This window comes from Tympanuchus pallidicinctus, unplaced genomic scaffold (genome assembly GCF_026119805.1).
Source record: "Tympanuchus pallidicinctus isolate F22 unplaced genomic scaffold, pur_lepc_1.0 scaffold1, whole genome shotgun sequence".
Classification (NCBI taxonomy): domain Eukaryota; kingdom Metazoa; phylum Chordata; class Aves; order Galliformes; family Phasianidae; genus Tympanuchus; species Tympanuchus pallidicinctus.
The window spans coordinates 44,458,958-44,478,968 of record NW_026294618.1 but is presented as its reverse complement, the minus strand read 5'-3'; the positions used below and the strand labels follow the sequence as shown (position 1 = coordinate 44,478,968).

At 41.4% G+C, this 20,011-nt stretch overlaps 1 protein-coding gene across 4 annotated transcripts in view; it reads left to right on the top strand.

The window, feature by feature from the left end:
- The window catches only part of FYN (FYN proto-oncogene, Src family tyrosine kinase), a 130,084-nt gene that overhangs the window by 77,119 nt on the left and 32,954 nt on the right, over nt 1-20,011 (top strand). For 3 of the 4 annotated variants that reach the window (XM_052678628.1, XM_052678657.1, XM_052678646.1), the window contains exons 4-7: nt 12,740-12,997; nt 13,580-13,676; nt 16,960-17,058; nt 18,388-18,491. In XM_052678628.1, the coding sequence (XP_052534588.1) occupies nt 12,751-12,997; nt 13,580-13,676; nt 16,960-17,058; nt 18,388-18,491 (547 nt within the window). In that variant the 5' untranslated portion in view covers nt 12,740-12,750. Of the gene's footprint in view, nt 1-4,402; nt 4,582-12,739; nt 12,998-13,579; nt 13,677-16,959; nt 17,059-18,387; nt 18,492-20,011 lie in introns of those variants that run through there. The other variant, XM_052678636.1, reaches the window with a different exon arrangement.

Below are 20,011 nucleotides of genomic sequence, written 5' to 3'. Positions count from 1 at the left end.
TATACTGTCTAAAATTTTACTGGTCTGGATTTGATTGCAGATTGTGTTAGTTATTTGCAAAGAAAGCATCAGTCCTTTTCAGTGTAAACAAGTAACCTTCTGGTTTGTGATCATTTGTTCTCTACTGAGACAAGATTTACAGTAGGAATTGTCTAGTTCCTCTGTTAACATACATCTAAGTCATATGGCCAGCATGACACTGCACTTGTGCAAACAATGCTGTTCCTGCGTGTTGCTTTCCCTCTCCGGGGCAGAGAGCAAGTCCTGCTGTGCTTGATGTGGTAGGGTGATCAAGGGATTTAGCAATGTGCTGTGTAATTTTGCTGTTGAAGCTGTGGTCACAATTCTGAGTTCTCCATTCCCCTTGGTGCTGCAAGGCCCGTATTGTATATGACTCACTGACAAGGGTCAGCTTACTGGCAAGAGGCACTGAAGAAGGCAGTCGTTCTCTCCTGTTCTGTGATTTCAGCTATCTGCAACATTCCAGGTAATACTTCAACCTGGATGTATCTTGATGCATAAATATCCAAGATTACTTTCAAGTTCTCGGCCACTCAAACAGACGTTGTTTGTGACACATAGGACATGTGACATAAGAGTCAATTCCCCTCTTTCAACTGGACATCTTAAATTCATTGCAACCATTCCTTTTTGAGATTATAATAAGCAAAATTTAGCCATTAGTTTCCAGTCATTAGCAATGCTACTCTGCAGTCAAAGGTTTTATCCATTTTTATAGATGCTTGTAATTAGCACATAAACAGCTGAAAAGGGTCATCTTCTTACAACTTCTGCTTTGGTTGATGTTGTGCTCGATACCATGCTTTTGTGCTGAATGTGCTTTTGGTTGCTTATGTAATCTGGCTTCTCTTACCAGCCTGATCAATGGAGTGTGTATTCTTTTCCTATTGAGAGGTCACTTTCTCTTTACAATGCTCTCTTCCCATGATCTGCAAATCTGACATTCTGCAGTCTTCTGGATTTTGTCTTTTTATGTGAGGTAGGAGAGAAGAGAAGGAAGTCCAGACAGGATCTCCAGATCTCCTGAATGATAAGCAGTTATATAGTCACAAGGCACTCACTTCCATTGAAACCCCTGGAGCCTATCTGCTCCAGATTATGATCCAGTTCTGCTCATCTCTTTTGTATCAAGTACGAAGAACAGAGAAATCTCTGTTGTCTGCCTCTTCCTCTGCAGTGCTATTTTTCATTTTCCTGGTGTGGATGGCTGGAGGTGTTATCAGGGGCTCTTTGGGTCACTCATATTCAGAGAACCAGTTAAACTGGGAAGAGCACGCAGGGATTTGGAGGGGGACCTCAAGCACCATCTGCGAAATACTACCAGTGTCCAGAGGATGTGCATGTGCTTGTTCATGCTTGTGCTATTTGCTTGTGGACCACCTGAGGTTTTTTGGGCCTCTATGCTCCCTTGGATCGCAGGTCAAGGAACACTATTGTAAATAATCCTGCATGCCAGGTTGAACAAATGTCCACTTAGACAAACATCCACACTCTGTTCTGCATGACTAACAGGGTCTTCAGGTGTGTTTTTAGATCTTTGCAAATGTATGTTCCTTCACAGGCCATATTTAAAGCACAGTTTCTTCTCTTAAACATATAAACTTTGAGAATGAAATAGGAAGCAAAATAAATAATGAAAACGCACTTCTTCTGGCTTCAAGGGGGGGGCTATGAAAAATATTCACATCTGATGTTTTTGTCACTCATTGAGTCATAGAAAAATGAGCTGAAAGAGACTAGTCCATCATTTTGAGCAGAGGGAGTGCTATGTCTGATGTCTAGCTTTCACATTGCCTTGGGTTGTTTTATTGTCCTTGCCAATAGAAAGAATTTTCATCCCTGACACATAACCTAAATATCCACAGCTGCCATTCAGTCCGTTATTTCAATACAGCTTTCTGCTTAGGCCATGAAGAATTAAAGTAGGGCCTCCTGCCTGTAGCTGCACTGATGAGACTGCAGTAGCTTTAATCTGAAGTATAGGGCTCTGACCTGTAGCTGAGTCACTGCACATGTGTACCCCTTGCAGATCACGTGAAATCCCTTGCAGTTTGTGAAACAACCTCAGGTTCACGATGAAATCAAAGTCATGCTTCCTTCTTTCTCTTACTTGCCCTCAGACATGGACATAAATCTTTAAATCGGACCTACCATATGCTTAGTGATACTTAAGTATTTTAATCAATGTGAAGGGAGCCTGCAACTGTTTGCTAGCTTCCTTTGGAAAATGCACATCATCACAGCAGAATCTACTTTCATGGCCCTTAGCTGATATCTGATCACTTTTAAGCTTAACCTTCTCTGCCTAGCAGAAGTGACCTGCAGTTTGTAGGGTCCTTGGCAAAATAAAGTTGAGAATCACTGGACTTAATAGAATTGTAGCTGAACAGCAGAGGACTGTATGCACTGGCTCTGCCACTCTTCTGCATGAGACAGTGCCAGTGAGGACCTGTATCCTTCTCTGTCCCATTGTACAGAATGTTCTTCACTGTAGTCTCAGCCTCCTGTACTCTCTCTCCAGATTTCAAAATCTCTCTTCAAAATGGAAGAGATGGTAGTATGTAATCTGGTAATCCAAATTCATCTCCAGGTTGCATCCCAGCTCTTTACCATCAGGTTAATGTGGTTTAGCCTGTATAACTCCGAAGTTATTTTCCAGGCTGGGAACAACCAGACATTCACATTGCTTGCTGTGGTGAACTGACTGGCCAGCAGCTAAGCTTCCACCCAGTCACTCGCTCACTGTGCCCCAGCAGGAAAGGGGAGAGAAACAGAGGGCAAAAGCCAAGCGAGCTCACGGGTCAAGATATAAATGGTTTAATAAGTGAAAGAAATAAAAAGAAAACAAGTGATGCAAAAAGTACTCCCTCAGCACCTCCCACGAGCAGAGCAATACCAGCCAGCCTCAGAGCAACAGCTGTGTTCAGAAAACTCCCCCCCACGCTTATCTCTGAGCATGGTTCCCTTGGGTTGCTTTGTGTCAGCAGTCCCTGTTGTGTCCCCTCTCAGCCTGCTGCCTACCCCCAGCCCACTCACAGGGTAAGAAACAGAGAAAGCCTTGATGCTGTGCTAGCATTTCTCAACAGAGACTAAAACACTGGTGTGTTATTAGCCTGTTTTGGTCAAATCTAAAGCATGGTCACCGACTAGCTGTGAAGAAATTGACTCCATCCCAGTTAGACCTAGTACTCTTACCTAAGGTAACTCAGCTGTTAAGCAGTGAAACCACAGTGGCAACAGCTAGATTTGAGAAAATAGGTCTCATTTGTAGCACCATTTCTTTTTCTGTGTCAGTGTAGGCAGAGTTGTAGTCCATTCCCACTACTGACATACACTGACTTCAACGTTCCAGTTGTTCGATTTGTGGCCTTTTTCACCACATGGTTTCTTTCTTCTCTGGGATCTCCACCTTCAAGTTTTTTTGCTGTTGTAGCTAAAGCCATTTGCAGTTCTGGCTAGAAGACTGGAGATTTCTTGCAACCTGGCCTCAGGCAAATTTTTGCTCCTGTTTAGGAAGGAAGGTCCAGTCAAATAGACAATATAAGGAACATTTCTAAAATAGTAGCAGTAACCTAGTAACCTAGGCAATATGTGAGCCCCTTCAGGAAAGAGCAGTCTTAAATGGTCTCAAAGCATATCCTTTCCTTGTTTGAGACTCAGCTTGCTCACGTTTTGTTTCTATCACAGCTTCTGAGTTCGTCAGTAACAAACCAGCAGTCAGGCAAGGCAGAGATATTTGTGCATAGGCAAAGAGGGGTGAGGAGGCAGCAATGCCTTGTTTTGTTTTTTTTGTTTGTTTGTTTATAAGAGAAAATCTTTCTCTATGCTTCTTATATGTTTCAAAGAAGCAAATAGGCCAAATTTCTTCACCTCCCCCTTTCCCTTCTCTTCCCTGTCCATCCATATTCACATTTTGCATTCCCCTCTGTGCAGCTTCCATGCTGTGAATCAGATGAACACCCATTAATCCTGAGTAGATTCTAAAAATAAGAATTGAGAGGAAAAAAAATCAGAACAGTGTGCATCAACCTGCAATCATCTTTCAGTTCTCTTGGGGTGTGGGGGGAAGAAATAGGAAATCAGTGGAGACACTGTTTCACTTCTTTTCTTTCCAAGATAAAATGCTTCTGACATTTGCAGCAGTTGTTCTTCTAATAGAGGTTTTCTAATTTATATACTTAAAAGGCATTTTAAAATTTAGGCACATTAGCTGAAAATGCTTATGCACGCCATCCACCCACTTCTCTCAGCTGCTGAATAGAGCTACCACAAGCAACTTGATGAAGGAGGAATGTAGCTTGAAATCATGCTACTGAATTTACATTGTCTTCTTAAGTGTTACTCAGAGCCGAGGACAGACCCATCCTTTCTGTGTTTTTCACTGCAGAGTAAGCTGTGTGTTCACTGTGAGTAGTTGCTGCCTTTAGCTGTTAATTTCAAAGCTTCCCTGAACTCATCTTAAGAACAACAAAAAGGAAAGAAATCCTAGCTGAAGGTTTGTGTCTGACTCGCTCTTCAGTGTGAATGCAGAACCTGTGGGCGTTCCTTATCCACTTGGCTGTAAGTAAACTTCTTTCTTTTAGATTGCATCTGAAATTTGGAGATTGGTGGGGAAAGAAAAAACCTGGGAGAGCATTTCCTCACAATTAATCTTCCCGTTCTGCGCTCTTCTAGGGCATCCTTTTCCTTTTTAAAGAAATGAGTACCCTAACATTGTATAAGGCATAACTCAGTTACTGCTACTTTAAGAGATTGCAGGGTGAGACTTTTTTAAAATTACTTTGTATGTTCTGTTCTGGGTTGTTTTTCACTTTCCTGGAAGGAATATATCACAGAGAATGGAAAAGAATTTGCTGTACTTGAAAAAGACAAGGCCATAACATTCACAGACTCAGCTGGCAGAGAAGCTAGGAAACAGGGAGGGTGGCAGAGTGTCTTTTTGATGGCAGCTGGGAGGGTTCATCTCCTGCTCTTTCATCAGTTGCATCGGGGAGCTTTTGATTGTGGCTACATTGTGGTAACGCATTTCCTTTTGGCCTTGCCGTGTGACCGTCCCCAGCCAGCCTCTGGCCAGCCCCAACACAGTGGCCCTCCAGTCAGCAGCACACATGGAGGCAGTTCTTGTTTCCCCTGCCCAACTGGAGCACTGACTTCCCTTTTCCTCTCTGGCCTCTAATAAACATGACCTAGTTCTAGCTATTTCCCTTACTTTGAAGCTACACAGGGGTCGGAGAGGTACTGTACCCACGGAGCGTGACCAGCAGGGTGATCGATCTGTCAGAAAATTCATCACTGGCTTTCAGTGATCCTACCCCATGAATTGTGCTCTCAGCCTCTGACAGAAAGCAAGTCTGGTTGCAGTTCAGTGAAATCCTTCATCTTGCACTGCCTTGTGCTAGTTACGCCCTCTAAGGCTGCCCAAAACTAAACATGCAAGAAGCAGCACAAATCTTCATTGTGTGTGACTTTTATCTTAGCAAGGAGGTAAGGCAAGCACAGAGCAGCTATATTTGCAGACACTGCAACTTAAACATGGCCTGTCATGTCAGGAAGGTGCCATTCCCAAGGCCATGTCCGAGTCATGCTTCTAGTGGGGAGGAATGGCAGGACAGACAGCGGCCTTCCAAAGCTCTCTGCCAGTCCTACTGATCTCATGACCATGGGAGCTGCTGGTTCCCCTGAGGGCTTCTGACACTTATTACAGAAATCTTCCACAGCAACTTTATGCCAAGAAGAAACAATAGCAAGGGCGCTCCAGCACTGTCAAAGGCATTCGCTTTGGGCCAGAGCAGTATGGCAGCAGGAGTTCATCTAAAACCACTCTTCCTGCTGTTCCTGTGATGGAAGTTCTCTGACACTGAGCACTGCCTGCTCCTGTTCCCAGGCATGGGGCTGCTGCAGGCAAATAAGCAATTAAAATGCAGAGATTTTTCTACTCAGCCCACTGAAGGAGAATCTGGTTGTGGAGCTTCAAAAGACTCCCTTCAAAAAACAAATGAAAGCAGCCTAAGCATTTTTCAGTGCTGTTTTCTTGCAAAAATGCTGTTTCAATGAATTCATTGATCCTGCTAATGCTCAACTCAATGTTTTGCCCTGTTGTTTCAGGCCTTTTGTTCAGGAATACCACTGTGTATGTGCATATTATTAATAGTCACAGAAAACCCAGTACTAGGATTGCATCTTCTCTGATTTCCATTGTTTAATGCAGTATGACAGGCATGGAGCACATACACGTAGATTTGCAGGAGGTCTACACAAATACCCAGTCACCTTTTAATGCTGAACCAAATCTATCACATAGCAATAAACCTCCCTTCTTTCTGGATTCAGCTATTAGTAACAGTGGTTCTGATAAGAATTGTGTGTGTATATATATAGTAACCAGCAAGCTACTAGCCTAGAGAAATAACGAATACACAACAGTTCAAATCATTTTACAACATATTTTTGTATCTTTTTGACTCCTGTAAGTTGCTGAATCACTGGTCAAGCTGGGATGGAGGCAGTCCTCTAACAGATCTGCCAGGGTCCAGTACGCTCTGACCAAATTTTTAGTGCTATTCCACATATTGCCCTGAAAACAGATTCTGGCATCCAAAATACTACTATCAGTGTACACCTAATTCAAAGAAAGATCATTGAGCAAGTAGCTTGAAAATTCTCTGTAGGACAAGGTTTAAGTGCCTGTTTGTTGCCCATCTTGGGCAGCCTTCCTAATGACTTATTGTAATACTCAAAGTGAGTGAACAAGACTTTTCTGAAAACTGGATTTTTTAATGTGTCTAAGGCCTGTGTTTGAAAATACTTACTCCCTCAGTTTCTCTCCAGGGATCTACTGATGGTGATGTGAAAAGTAAAACAATTCCAACTTCAGGGTAAATTTCTGTGTTGATTATTCCCTCTCTCTGGCCCACAGGAGACATTCCACAGAAAGCTGAATTCTCTTTCAAAAGTTCTTGTAGTTCTTATTCTTGGAAAGCCTGTTCTTTTTGCATCTTTCCAGAATGTGGCATTTTGAATATTAAATCCTACTGCAACTCATGAAACTTGGCTTATTTGATGTCACAGTCTGATATGCTGTGGTGCTTTCAGCAAAACATGAAACACCAAGAAGATATCCCTTAGGGAATATTTTGTTCAGTGCCATACTGGATGCAAGCCTGGTTTGATTAGCAAGTACCACGGAGACTGAATAAAAGCCAAAGGTTTTATTCTTCTGATTCCTTTTCAACATGACTGTTTTTTAATTCAACTTTCCTGCTGGTGCTTTCCTGTCAAGATTTGTAAGATTTGGTCAGAAAAAGACAGTTGACAGCTACCATTCAACCAGTCTTTCCCTTTTATATCTCTCACTGAAAGAAGTTCTCCTGAAAATAGAGATTTTCTCCACAGAAAGCTGTGGAGAGAAAGAAGAGCGCAGCCCTGCAGGCTCCGCACTCTCCCATCTCTTCATCCCACAGCACATGGGAGCACGCAGAACAGGTAGATGTTCCCCTGCATCTTCCCCTGCCCCACCTCCCCCCCCCAAGCATTTTAAGGACATGCTTTCTCCTGAAGTTCATTTTTTTAGAAAAATATCAGGTTCTGAAACAGGTACTGTAATTCAGTGTTTCAACCACAAGTTACAAAACCTTATGCGAAAGCTTCTGGCGCTGGGAGGCACGGAATTTACACTAGTTATTCTCCCATCCATCTCTTCTTCATGGTTTGCAACTGCAGAAGCTTGAGTAGGCCAAGTCTTATCAGTACTTCTTATTTTTCACATATGTCACATTTTGCTCTTAAAGTACGAGAAATGAGTGTTTCTTCATATTCCTGGACTTTTCCCAGGCTGCACTGAACATGATTAAGGAACAATGAGTATATAAAAACCTAATAACAATAAAATTACCTTTATTTCTTTGTCAAATAATGTTTCCACCATGTGGGAGGAAACTACTCTTCCGGTTAGGCTGATGTTGGATCACTTGCAATGTAAATGTTGAAGTCCAAGAAATGTAAGAGGGACAAGAAGAGAGACAAATATTGTAACGGTTATTTTCATTTGACTCTAAGGAAGTCTCAGAAACCATGTAAATGTTTTATGTTTTTATGAAAACACATGGTTTATGTTACCCATAAAAATGCATCTTGAAAACAAATAAAAGCAATATGTTTGCATAAGAAAAGTTAATTTTAATTAGGCTGGTTACATACCTTTTAACAAAATTGGTGGCAAATTATGATAGCACTGCATGACTCTATAACTCATACATCTGAGAAATGTTGCCTTTCCTAATGGAAATGGAGTAAAATCTCGTTCCTTTACCGTAAGTTGCACAGCATGTTGGATGAACAATATAATGATTGTCTCCTGAGAATTCACTGTAAAACAGCTCCAGATTTGGTTTGGTGATCTCAGTGCTGGCTGAATAACACCAGCCTTCCAGTGCTCCAAGTGCTGACATGCGGGGTGAGCAGACTTTAGGATATGAAATGCCTTCTCTGTGATACTGAAGGAAATTGGTTTTTGGACTCCATTCATTCATGAAAGGACTGATGCTGAATGGAGTTTACATTTATTGTCTATGAAAACCCTGAGTTAGCTGAAATCTCTTCAAGCATGCACTCACACATGTATTCTCTCACATTTAGCAAACTCCCCATGATATAAAGTAGCTGGCTGCAGTCTTTCAGCCAGGAATAGACAACATTAAAGGAGTTGGCTTGAAAAGTTGCATGCACATTAACACCATCTCTTACATTTTACAAGAGACTGCATTCAAGCAGTCTTTATGCTTGGATTGTCTGGACACTGACAAAGTGGAAAGGAGCAGCAGAAAGAAAAAAGCCTTTCTGTCAGTCACTAACTTTGCATCGAATTCTCCCTCCCTGTATGCTGCCCTTGCACAGAAAAGGAGAAGAAAAAAAAAACAGTCAAAAATCAAAGTAGTGATAATTCTTTTTTTATTTATATTATTCCTTATAAAAAAAAACCCAAACCATTTTTTTTTTCTAAGACTACTGGTACACGTGTGCTATCTCCTGGTTTATTCACTTTTTTCTGAATTAATACTTTAAAAGATTTTAACTTTTTCTTCATCAACTGACTAGAATGAGTAAGTGAAGTGTTTACGGTTGTGATAGCTCTTGTGACTTGGTACATGAAATTTTCCCAGATTTCTGTGGGAAATCTTACCTGCTCAGCTGAAAGCTTGCAAATGAGTGATAGTGCTAGTTGAAAAATAATTCTCTCATACATATATTTTCATGTCTGCAAAAGCAGGAGCTACAAGAAAAACTTTTCTTGCACCTACCCTCCCCAGTACTCTCTGAAACTTTATGTTTCTCATATTTTTTTCTTCTTTCATTCTTTTGCTTTCTTTTCTACATTTTTTTCCAGTGAAAGCACATGGGAACAAGTAAGAGGAGAGAGAGAGCTGGAGGGGGAGAGGGAGGAGGTGATAGAGTTTCACAGGGAGGTAAGGTTTCAATCCAACAAAAAGGCTCCTTAGATTCTGCATTAAATAGTAAAGCCTACATTAACACTCCACTGGTTTGTAGTGAATGAATGTATGTGCCAGCACTTGCACCTCTTACTCAGAGTACTTCAATAGCTCGCTCATCTCCATCTGAGTCTCTTGACAGGGGATTTCTCTCACAGCATCACCTTGTGCAGCAGCGTTATGTTCAGCCTCCTGAGTCTTGCTTCTTGTGCTCAGGTCCAAGAAGCATGTCCCTGACTCATCCCTCCAACTCAACACACTGCACTGGGCTACCCTTGTACTGACTGCATTGCAACAACCTCTAATCCTGCAGGTCCACTGCTCTCCTTGTGATTCTGCTGGGCTTCCTTGTATTTCTGAGGATCCAAAAGAACCCAGGAAAGCTTTACCTGTAGGTTGGCAAAAACAGCACAGAGTTATTCACTGATCACACAAAGTATGGACGACACCAAGCTGAGTGGCAAAGTTGGTATACTAGAAGGAGAGAAAGGATGCAATCCAGGGTGACATGAACATGCTTGAGAGTTGGACCTGTGGGCCTGTGCAAACCTCATGATGTTCAAAAAGGCCAAATGATATGTTCTGCATCTGGACTGGAGCAATTCTAAGCACAAGTACAGTCTAGACAGAGAACAGATTGAGGGCAGCTCTAAGAAGGACTTGGGAGTGTTGGTTCATAAGAAGCTCAACATGAGTTGTCAATGTGTGCTTGCAACCCAGAAGGCCAACTGTGGCCTGAGCTGCACCAAAGGAAGTATGGCCAGCAGATCAGTTAGGTGATTGCCCCTTCTGCTCTGCTTATGAGAGACCACTGGCACTATTGCATCCAAGCCTGGGACCCACAGCACAAGATGTGGAGCTGTTGGAGTGAGTCCGGAGGAGGACTACTAAGATACTCAGAGGGCTGGAGCACCTCACTTATGAGGAAAGGCTGAGGGAGCTGGGTTTGTTCAGCTCTGAGAAGGCTCCAGGGAGACCTCATTGTGGCCTACAGGAAAGCTGGAGAGAGACTTTTTACAAGGGCACTCATAGTGATAGGACATGAAATAAGAGAGTAGATTTAGGTTAGATACAAGGAAAAAAATCTTCACTCAGAGGATGGTGAGGCATTGGCACAGGCTGCCCAGAGAAGCTGTGAATGGCCCATCCCTGGGGGCTTTCAAGGCCAGGTTGGGTGGGGCTTTGATCTGCTGGTTAGCAGCTCTGTTCACAGCAGGGGGTTTGGAACTAGAGGATCTTTAAGGTGCTTTCCAACTCAAACTATTCTGTGATACTATGAAAGATGACTTGGACACCTTTTCACCCACTGTGGTCTCTGTGGGATCCCCTGGGGTCACTGCCAGTCCCAGGGATGGACAACCTCAAGCCCCAGCACAAAACTCTGTATCTCCAGCCCCAGCTCTAAAGATTTGGTGAGAACAACTGAGGAGTGATCAGTATGTCTCAGAGAAATGTAGAAAGGTGAAAAGGGCGCCTTCAAATTGAGCTAGGGTTGAAAGGTAGTAGATGTGTGCTAACTGCAAGCAATATAGCTCAGGGAAATATATTAAAATGAAGATTGCTTTTCCTGAAGAGGCTTGCGGAATAACTGACAGTATCTTCAAACTGTGGAAAATACCCTTCAACAGAAGGCAGGTTAGACTTAAGGAGAGGGTATCTAGGTGTCTCTGAAATGTCACAGACAACAGGGAGCTACTGCATAATTTTTCAAGTGTTAGCAGCAGAAGAATATGCTTTTTCTGAATCCCAGGACTTTGTCAAAACTAATTTCCTGTGTTGATGTTGGGGTAAAGCATACAAAATAGCCAGCCTGGCAGCTACCAGAAAAATGAGGATATTTGAAAAAGGATATGCTTTTTATTTACTCTAAGTGACGGATATTGGCTGAAATGTGAAAAGAAATAAGGGGAGAAAAATGTGCTTTGCTATACTTTTTTTTCTCTGTGCTGTGCATTTTCTGCCTGCCTACTTATATATTCTGGAGAAAGTATGCCTAGGAATTCAATTTTTTTTGAAGATTTTTTCTGTTGTCACTGCTTTTTCTTTGCAGTGCTAGTGTCTAGAGCACTGTGCCAAGCTACATGTAAGATTCACTGCACCTGTTCAGATTAAGGGTCCATGCAGATGGGTATCTGATTCCGTAGATCATCATCCTCAACTTCAGAAACCTTGATTTTGTGCCAAGATTCAGCTAGCATCAATAGCAAGGTATTCAGTAGCATGAATATGTGAATTCAACATCACAACTTACATCAGAAAACAAGAAAATTAACACCAGGTAACAGAGCTGACCTCTGAGGGCTGAGTCTAAATGTGGTGGTTCATCCTCTGTTTCCCTCTACCTGCACAGAAGTAGGCTCTTAACTTGTCTGCAATTAACACTACAAGAGATTATTACCCCAGGCCTTGGTAGTGCCCCATGAGGATGCTGAATATGAGATTACAAGAATTAAAAAATGTAGAGCAAATTTTTCCAAAGTGTACATTCTCATTTTCCCCACGTCAAAGACCTGGGCTTTGAGGCTGTCTTCATATACCATGTTAACTCCTCCACAACTTTCTCAGCTTTCTTAGCTCATTTATATTTTCAGCTACCCCAGCATCTGGCATCAAGATGTCTTACCCTTCAGTTCAGTATCGCATAAAAGAGCATTACTTTCGTTTTAAATGCACTATCTGATGAGTTCACTCCTGCTTTCCTGTGCTGTGATAACTATCGGCTCATTGTATCTGCTTTTCTGTCTAGTACATAGAGTTCCAGCAAAGAAAAAAAGGCCACACTGCCTTTACATGAAGGGAGCTCTTGCATGGTTGGCAGTGTCAGAAGTGAACAGTGAGTTAAGTGCCTTGCTCTGGAGGCAGACCTGAACAGCTCTAGCTGTACTTTTTGGCTTGTGTCTTTGTCTTCTGGTTGTTCTGTCCTGATGCAAAGGGCAAGAAAGAGAGCTTGCTTTCTCCTATTGCCTCTGTGCAGGCAGTTGTAACAGCTGGTCAGAGATCTGAGGCTGCTATAGGAAAAGGTAGGGCCTCCTTCTCTGGCCCTGGTAAGGAAGAACGTGTTGTGAGCTTACCCAGAAGATTGCTATTTATTTTCAAGCAGTTCGTTGGGTTTGTTCGTTTTCAAAAATCAGCTTTTGAGTAGTGAACTTAATTTGATCCTCATCATAAGTAATTATGAAGGATACCTGTGCTCATAAGTGTGCTAATACCTCTCTTTCTCCTTCCTCCCATAGGATTTTAGATAATGGGCTGTGTGCAATGTAAGGACAAAGAGGCAACAAAACTGACTGACGAGAGGGATGGGAGTTTAACACAAAGCTCAGGCTACCGCTATGGCACAGATCCCACGCCACAGCACTATCCAAGCTTTGGTGTGACTTCAATTCCAAACTACAACAACTTCCATGCCACAGGAGGCCAAGGACTGACAGTGTTTGGTGGAGTCAATTCCTCCTCTCATACAGGGACGCTGCGTACAAGAGGAGGAACGGGTGAGTTTCAAAGTCTTGCTTTGGTGCACTTGTTAAGTATCAATCACACTATCATGCCAGGGTCACAGCTGTCTTGGCATGCTTTGGGGAAAAGTTACCTCATTAATTACTGCAAAGATTGAACTTGGAGTGGAGCTGGTTCTTCATCACTACCTCACAGGCTTGCAGATGGTAGTTCACTTAGGGGATGAGAAATTATGTATACATGTCCAACTGACTACTTCATCCCTCTATCAGGGAATGGAAAGTGTGGTCTAAGCCACTTCAAGCGGTTAATAAGAAATTTTTCATGTAGAAATGTCTACACTCTCTTCAAAACCCCCTTGCCTATTTGAAATGATTGCATTGTGTGTGGCCACCAAACCAAGAGGACTGCTAACTCTACAAACTGAAGGAGATGGTATGCCCACTGGCTGCATAAAAAACATGAGGATTAGCAAGAGGTGATAGCAAGAGGCTTCAGTTTATTTTGCTCCTCAACACTTGAAATGGCTTACATTTGGCTTAGCTACCTGGCCTCCTGAGGCTCCTTTCCCTTCTGATTTTGGTGATGGAATGTAACTCACTTATCTTCCTCTTCAGGTGTAACTCTTTTTGTGGCGCTTTATGACTATGAAGCAAGGACAGAAGATGACTTAAGTTTTCACAAAGGAGAAAAATTTCAAATTCTTAACAGCTCGTAAGTTTTAGGCTTGGAAATATGCTTTTTAATATTTTGAAATTTACAATGTTGACAATTATTTGTCTTCCTACATTATTTGTAAAATACAATGTTGGATATTCAAGATATGTAAGGATTTTATTCCGCTTATTTACTTGCCTTTGCTTTTAAAGCGTTTTATTTTAGAGAAACAAAAACTCAACCACATGCAGCTTTACTTCAAAAACAAACATTTGTTACACATTCAGAACTGAGAGTACCAGTTCTGAGCTTTACCAGAAGTAACAGAAATTCTACAAGACTTGTACGAGCACTTTCTACAAGCTGATGCAAGTGTCTGCACAGGAACAAGCTAAAAACCAATTCACAAAGGAGAAATTGCACAGACTTGCATGTCAACATAGGTTTAAAAGTCATCGTTCTTTTAAAGTAGGTGATATAATCTGAGCTTGCTAGTAAGTAAAATGAAAATGCATCACGGCACAGTTGCATTTCACATGAAAGCCACATTTTCATCCTGGAAATCATCGACTTAAAATTAATTTTATTAACTGTCCAGAGGAAAAAAAAATCCCAAAGCAATTTAAAAATAACATCTGAAAATTACTGTGCTATTGACCTATATCAGAACATCTTGTAATTTTTGGCTCAGAACTTAAATTTGAAGGCTAAGTATTACATTCAATATTGCTACCATGTATAGGCAGAAATGGGTTAACCACCAGTTTTTAGAGGCTTTTTGATATTTTTCTCATTTTTATTTCTTATACTGTGTGACAGTGAGGCAAGTTCACCCCTGGTGCAGCTCCTGTTCATTTTAATAGAACAACTCCAAGGTTGGAGTTGGTTCAATGTGAATTAAACTTAAAAAAAAATAATTTTAAATCAGGTAATTCTGTGGAATATTTCATGAAGCCACGGAGCTGAAGAGCTTTGATGTAGATGAAAGCACAGAAACTTCAGTTACAACTTGTAGAGAGAGGAGCAGTTTAAAAAGCTCTCTACTTTTAAATTACCTGTTGGAAAAAAATCTTTTTTAACCTATTATCCCTTTTTTTTCATGTTGCCTGCTGCTTTCCCAATGTTATGTGAACTGTGCCTTAACTTGAAATGAGCAGATAATGCATGCATTATAAATTCTTTACACGTACCAGTTGATGAAAGTAGGGGGTGCTCACAGGGACTTGTGATGCAATGACACTTGGAGTCAGTGGGACAGAGAGAATGCAGGTCGTTGCAGTGCAGGCATTTTGATGCAAGTACTTAGTGCCTGGAGGAAGGTTACTTAAGAGAAAAAAAGGAAAAAAGAAAAAAAATCAAGCATCTACTGACTTTCCTGTAGGGATTTAGATGCCCAGCTCAGCCTACTCTGCTTATAACCACTGGACCTAAACACTCCTCTGGAGTACTGACAGCAAGGCTGGGAATCTCCAGAGGACAGCTTTTCTGTGAGAATGCTTCATCTCTTCACTTCTATCAGAAAAAAACATGAAAGCAGCCCATTTCTTTAGAGTCTGCCACTGCTGCTTGCAACCAAGAAGCACAGAAGTGCACTAAACCAGTTTTTCAGGAATTTTTATAGGGGTCGGGTTTTTCGTAAGACTGATCAAATGAAATTTGATTTGTGCTTTGGGTGAAAAGTTCAGGTCAGCAAGACCTGAACAGAGGCATACAGAGGGTACCCCTGCACTTTAGTGTCAGGAATGGTGCATTTCTGGAGTGGTTTGGAGCAGAGGCTGACTTCAGAGCCCAGAAACACCCCACTATCACCATCTCCACTGCCACTCCTGCACGCCGTGCTCTGACTAGCTCCATTGAGTATTCTTATCCTAACCTGGGCTTGTCAGGTAGGTGTCTAAAATTAGAAGCTGTGAAAAAAAAAGATAGTATTCTTCCTCCTTTCTGGCAGTGTTTTGAGAGATTTTAGGTTTCCCTGCCAAAGCAGAGAGGGGTGTTCTTGTTCTGATGTAGGGCATGTCTTTTTCCCTCCCTAGATACGATGAGATACCTCCATCTAGTGGACTGTCTGTGCAGTAAGGAAAAGAAGCGTGAGCTGGTGATAATGGTACAGTTCTGCCGGCTGTTTCTAACTGCTGTGAAGGAGCTGGACTGTTTATCAACCATCATATGGCATAATCTCTCAGAAATCATCTACAGCAGCATATGGTAGTAGTGTTAGCACTTCAGCTGGAAAAGCTAGGAACATAAACAGGGCCATTTGTCTGACAAGCTAATGCACATAATATGTATCAAAATGGTGACAGCTGCCAGCATCTAGAAGTTAGTTCTTATTCACTTCCTGAGCTGTAGAAATGGAACCATTATTTTTTGATCCATCACAACTGTTTTCTTGTTGTTTTCCATATTCTTTCAAGCTGTTAGAGAAAGTGGAGTTGAAAATGTAAAGTAAGAGCCCACCTTCACACAGCCTTTCCCGCCTACTTCTAATAGCTCAGTCAGTGTGATTTCTGTGACTGCTTGCTTACTGAAGAGGCTGAATTTTCTGTCCAAGTTTGATAAATTCTGATTATGTTTCAATTAGTGACAGAGAGAGAAACTGAGAATTAGTTTCTAAGCAGTCCAAAAATAGAAAAGAGAATGTTTGTTTCTAGCAGTGAGAGTTAGATATTAGTGAATCTAGTGCTGAGAACTAAATAATAAGTGCTAAATTCCTAATCATTGCATCCTGTAAAATGCTAAGCAATAAACATCTGTTAAAGCTGTGAGTTCTACAACAATGTGCAGTGTCTGAAGGACAGTTCTGTATCTGACTGTACACACAGTTTGTTTTAAGATATCTCCACTAAGTGACCAAGAGAAGGAACCTAAAGGATGAAGCGTTATCTCTAAGGACAGTCTAAAATTCCATGCTGATAGACGTTTTTGGATGTCTTGGAGTTTCAGATGGATTATGCTTGTGGAAGTTTGAATGCCATGTTAGAATCAGCAGTGGATATGACAGAGTTCTATTTGGCAGTTTTCCTATAAGCTCTCTCAAGGGTCTGTATTAGAATAATTGCTATGGAGACAGTTTTCAATACTCTAGTCCAAATTCAACCATAACCAAACCTGCCATTATGCTCTATTCAGAAGGCTGCATTACTAATCACTGCTGAAATAATAATAGGTGCAAAGAAATATGTAGATTTTTGTGGTTGATATGCACGCAGCTCTCTCCAAAGTACACCCTGACACTGAGGAGCTGCTAAGAGTTCTACCACCTGCCAGTTCTGTTAGCAGTCAGATCACTGACCCTACAGCTCTGTCTCTCCCTCACTTTTCCTCACCTTTCTTTCTGCAGGGAAGGAGACTGGTGGGAGGCTCGGTCCCTGACAACAGGCGAAACTGGTTACATTCCCAGTAATTATGTGGCTCCGGTCGATTCCATCCAAGCAGAGGAGTATGTTTTCTTTTCACCATAAAGACCCATTAGTGCTGTTTTAGAAGGGGATTTGAGCTTGTTTTGATGGATTGCAGTGATTTTTCAAATGCCTTACATTATTTTTATTTCAGTTCTTGACTGCACTGATAAGTAATTAGGTAATTAGTAACAAAAGAAGCACAAGCTCAGTGTTTTTTCAATGTCAAAACAAAGAAAGAAAACCTTAAGGAATGCTGGTCTGTTTCCTTTATTCAAGTGTCGACTAATTTCAAGAGAAATATGCCCTCACTTTTCCTGAAACAATTTGCAAAAAATGTTTGAAGTCAATTAGTGTGCAGACTATCTCTTAAACATTTTATCAACAAATACCTTCCAAAATGTTGAAAGCCTACTAAGCATACAGTAGGCAGCATAATGAGACATTTATATGCAAAAAATAGAGTGATGTGTGTATCCATATTATTTCCAGTGTCAAAGGTATGTTCGAGTATCTCATGAGTCTGCATATGGCAGTGGCACAAAGCATGGTTTGTGGGCATTTATATGTCATCTGAATCAGTTCTGCAGAAGGCCATAGATTCTACTGTTGTGCTACTGCAGTCTGTACCCTTGGTTACTTTTTCTGTAGCCCACTGACATTTTTCTGATAACTGAGTTATAAGGATACCAAGTATCATCATCTGGAACAGCTTTGTCTTAATTGTTTGTGAAACTCCAACCAACCAACCTACCAACCAAAAAAAAGAAAAAAAAAAAACAAACCACCAAAGAACAAATAAACAAACAAACAAACAAAAAAACCAGAAAAACTACCAATTAATTGTGGCAGGAAGGAAAAAGGTATTGAAACTGTGAAAGTCTTATAGAACCACAGTAAAATGGTTACAATTGGTCCTTCTGCTGAGGTTTTATAGCTGCACTGTGCAAAAAATATTGAATGCTGAACTGTCACTTTGTAAGTCAAATATGTAGTTTATAGAAATATCTATAAAAATACAGTTCTTCAGCAGCAGTGCATTTTTCTGATTTCTTCCTTGCCCATTCCTTCCCCACACCAAGTCTTACTGTTTATCCAAATCTGGCCTTTGTCATAAGACACTGAACAAGTATTCTCAGCATGTGCTCATTATAGGCTTAATGCTATTGCACAACATATGCAGCACCTCCTCCACAGATCTGTCTCTTTACTGCCCCACCACAATGAAAGTACGACGCATTACGACTATGGTGGTTGAATGCTCTTGAGTAATTATGGTATCCACAAATAATCTACCGTGTCTGAGCTCTGTGACACTAACTAGTAACCCTATGTAGCATTTCTCTTACTATTTCCAATCTTTCCATAAGGTGGTACTTTGGCAAACTTGGCCGAAAAGATGCTGAGAGGCAGCTGTTGTCATTTGGAAACCCAAGAGGTACCTTCCTGATCCGGGAAAGTGAAACTACCAAAGGTAAGCTGGCCAAAGTTTTTCTGACTATGAATGTGAAGACATCTGAGGGGAAAAAAATCATGCTGAGTTTGTCAAATACTGTGTCCGGTGCTAAAAGAAAATGTCATGTTGCAAGTATGTATGCTAGGGAATTAGATGTCTGGAAAATTCCCAAGTTATGGAGTGAGTGCTTGAAGCAGAGAGCAACCCAAGAACATCTCATGCCAAGTTAAACCCATGGCACCTGCAGTTTAAGTCATGCTCAGGCAGGTGCTCTGCTGCTGCACTCTGAATGTCGTGCTGCCTCTCTGGCCCCCTCCACAATGATGTTGGGTGGACACAGGTCCCTCAGAACATTGCTGTGGGACTTCAGGAAAAAGGGCTCCTGGTGTCCAAAGTCAGGTCCAGACAGAGCCAGGGAACAGACAGACTAGGAATAGATGATGGGATTCAGCAGTGTAGTCTGGGGAAAATTATTGCTTCCTTCAAAACAAGCAGAATGTCTGCATCTTCTTGGCCACAAGATGTAAGGCACAGTGCATGAGGGAGGAAGGTACTGATTATTATTTTGGGAAGATCAGGATTTGTTGTAATCATTCTCCCATTAAATTGCTGAACCCCTGGGAGGGGAGGAAAAGAAGAAAGAAAGAAGATGCAGCAGTATTAAATCTATAGATAAACAGCAGGAATACCTGAATATTTCTAATTTAATAATACCTGATAATTTAATAATACCTTCTAGCCTTCTAATACCTTCTAACTTTTAATAATACCTTCTAATTTAAATAATACCCGAATATTTCTAATTAATACATTCAGAAAGTAATGAACTGTATGCATTCTGATGAATTCAAGTGGAAGGATGTGCTCTCCTCCTCTCCTCTAAAAATACTAGAGGTGTTCCTGTTTTCTTGGTGGGTGTTATCATTGTTTTTACATTTCGTTTGTGAGGCCCGTCAACATCTTCAAAATTTCCAATGTATGGAAAGATCTCTCTAACTCATACAACCATTGAGGAGAAAACATGCGACTAACTGAAAAAAAAACTTGGCCATTTCTCAATTAACCAGCAGCTGTGGAAAGCATAAGTCACTAGAATTAAGTTCTGAAGTCTAACAATGGCTCATGTAATTAAAACACTGAGTTGTCAGTGCTTTGATCTGAGCACAGTTCATCAGCTAGTGTTAGCATGCAAGGCAGTTGGAGTCACAGCTGGAAAAGGACTTGAGGAAGCACCACTTCGCCCTCTTCTCTGTCTGACCTAGCTTCAGGTGCTGCATTCTGTCACCTAAAGGTGTCAGTTTTAGCATTTTGCCTCCTGCAGTCACTGAACTCCTTCATAATACCTAATGCTGAGGACTGTTAATGATACAAAACAGGCTGTTGTTTCAGGCGGCTGATGTCCCATCCTGCCACTCCACAGCTTCACCATTCCTTATGCAGCAGGGAGGCACTAGAACCAAAACATGATCTAAGTTGCTCTTTTTCTGCAAATAACCTCCACCTGTCTGTTTTCAACAGCAGTTGTTGTTGTGTATGTG